Below are 2,137 nucleotides of genomic sequence, written 5' to 3'. Positions count from 1 at the left end.
ACTGCTGCTCCCGGCCCGCGGGGGTCTTCTGCTCGGCCACCCCTCCCAGCGGTGCCGCGGTCCTGCCGGGGGTGCTGCCTGCTCTCCTGCCTGCTGGACCACCGCTCTGGGCCGGATTGGGCTCTGCCAGCCTGTTGCATCTCAGCTGCTGAAAAGGTTCTTTGCACAGTCGCTTTCTGCAGCCAGCATTTCCCTCTGACTCTGGGTTTTGCCATTGTCTTGCTTAGGCTGGGAGCACAGATGCAAATCCCGGCTGGGGTGCTTGAGGGTGAATAGGAGCAGGAGTTCTGCCCCCTGGAAAAGGTCCCCGGGCCTGGGACAGGGATGGGTTACAGGACATGGAGGAGAGGAGTTGGGTGCAGGATTAGGGCTGACATGGGAGCTGGGGGCCGCTGGACCCCGCTGGGGAGAGGAGGGTGAGGGGGTGGATGTTGCACAAGCTGGAGAGGTGCTGATCTCTCACCCCTTGGGAATGCTGCCGTGCCTCCCTGGGCTGCCATCACCCCGGCCATCCCACTCGGCAAGAGTGCACAGGACGTGCAGCAAGCAGCACGGCAGAGCCGCCATCTTCACGGGGCTCCTTCCCTGAGGGCACAACGGCAGCCACGCTTCAGGGCGCACTGTACCCACAGCGCTGCAAAAACACTGCGGCCTGCACCGCGCTTCCTCCATCACCGGAAACAAGCAGGGCGCCAGGGCATCCTTGCCACCACGGTTCATCTTCAGAAGCGGCCGGGGAGCCTCACCTCAGCACCACCAGCTGTTGGGAGGGCTGTGGGTCTACCTCAGCCCGCGCTGGCCCACGGTGGTGTCACAGCTCTCACCAGATCAGCCACGGCTGTCTGAGCGGTTACAAAGGTGCTTGGCTGCTTGCAAGTGCCAGCCAGAGCCCCTCGGCGGGGGGAGGTGGCTGCTTCAGTCGGCTCCTCGGGCTGGAGATGGAGCCCAGACTGCTGAGAAGGTCTGGCAGGGCACCGGGAGCCGGCTGGGACTGCCCTTGAAACTGGGCCTTTTGGATGAAAACATTTTCCCGTTAGAGTTTGCAGTGAGCCACAAGCGCTGGCCTGATCTGGCAGGAGAATTTATCCAAAAACCTCATTCCATTTGCGTCTGAAATAGAGCAACTTCTGCTGTCCTAATGAACACTCATAAATAATTACGTCCTGTTGGTCCCAGAGCCAGCTCATCCCCGGGCAGGAGCCAAGCCTGTTGGATGGGTCCTCCTCTGCTGATAGCCTCTGGCCCACGCACGCCCACTTGCATGGCTGTGTGCGGAGGGGCTGGGGGTCCCGCCGCCCGCTGGCCTTGCAGCAGGGAGCAGCATGGGAGAAGCCCGCCTCCCCTGCCCGCACATTAGCATGCCCCGTGGGGAGGGGGCTGCGGAAGCCCTGTCTTATCTGCCCATGACACACACGGCTTCACCCTGCACTCCCCTTCCTGCTGTTCCCACCAAGAAGGAAGCGTAGAAGGCTTCTGCTTAAGAGGAGAGATCAAAGACAATATCAGAAAGTTTCTCTTGCCTCTGCTTAGAGGAAGAGATACGATTTGTGCCGGTGGGGAAAACAGAGCCCGAGGGTGATTAACCCTTTCCTGTAGCTCTGGCTCCCAGCAGAGCTAAAATTTCCATACCCTGGATGCTGCACCTCTTGCAGCAGTTGTTGCACCCCTCGCTGGGGCAGTTGTTGTCCCCCTGCCCCACACGCTTCCCCCTGAGCGCTGGAGCAGAGGAGCAGCCACGGGGCATCCCCATGGTCCTGGTGTAACCCTGCCCTCATCCTGACGTCCCAGGGCCAGGGACTACCCTCAGTGCTGCTGAACAGTTGCCCAAATCAGCTGGGCTGCGCCTGGCAGGAGCAGGGCCTGGCCGGCACCAGACAAGGCGGGGCTGGAGGTGCAGGGAGTGGGGCTGGAGAGCAGTGGGGAGGCTGGCAGGGTGATGGCTGCTGTGTTCCCGCAGGTGCATGGAGGCCCTGGTGGTGTACTTCTGGTCGGGAAAGGAGGAGGAGCCCTATGTTACCATCACCCGCAAGCGGCGGCTGCGGAAAGGCTACGAGGTGGAGATGGAGCAGGAGGTGGGCCACTCGGTGCGCCGGCTGGCCACGCACCGCCACGCCTTCAAGCGCCTGGCGGTGATTCA

At 62.3% G+C, this 2,137-nt stretch overlaps 1 protein-coding gene across 1 annotated transcript in view; it reads left to right on the top strand.

Annotated features, from left to right (window-relative positions):
- Positions 1-375: 375 nt before the first annotated feature.
- XKRX (XK, Kell blood group complex subunit-related, X-linked) overlaps positions 376-2,137 on the top strand; it is a 4,497-nt gene continuing 2,735 nt past the window's right edge. The window contains exons 1-2 of the mRNA XM_009324463.1: positions 376-416; positions 1,958-2,137. The exon at positions 1,958-2,137 is cut by the window's right edge and continues 80 nt beyond it. Coding sequence (XP_009322738.1) covers positions 376-416; positions 1,958-2,137 — 221 coding nt within the window. The remainder of the gene's footprint in view (positions 417-1,957) is intronic.

Source organism: Pygoscelis adeliae, unplaced genomic scaffold (assembly GCF_000699105.1).
Source record: "Pygoscelis adeliae isolate BGI_AS28 unplaced genomic scaffold, ASM69910v1 Scaffold285, whole genome shotgun sequence".
In the NCBI taxonomy this organism is placed as follows: domain Eukaryota; kingdom Metazoa; phylum Chordata; class Aves; order Sphenisciformes; family Spheniscidae; genus Pygoscelis; species Pygoscelis adeliae.
This window is presented reverse-complemented; position numbering and strand designations above follow the sequence as displayed.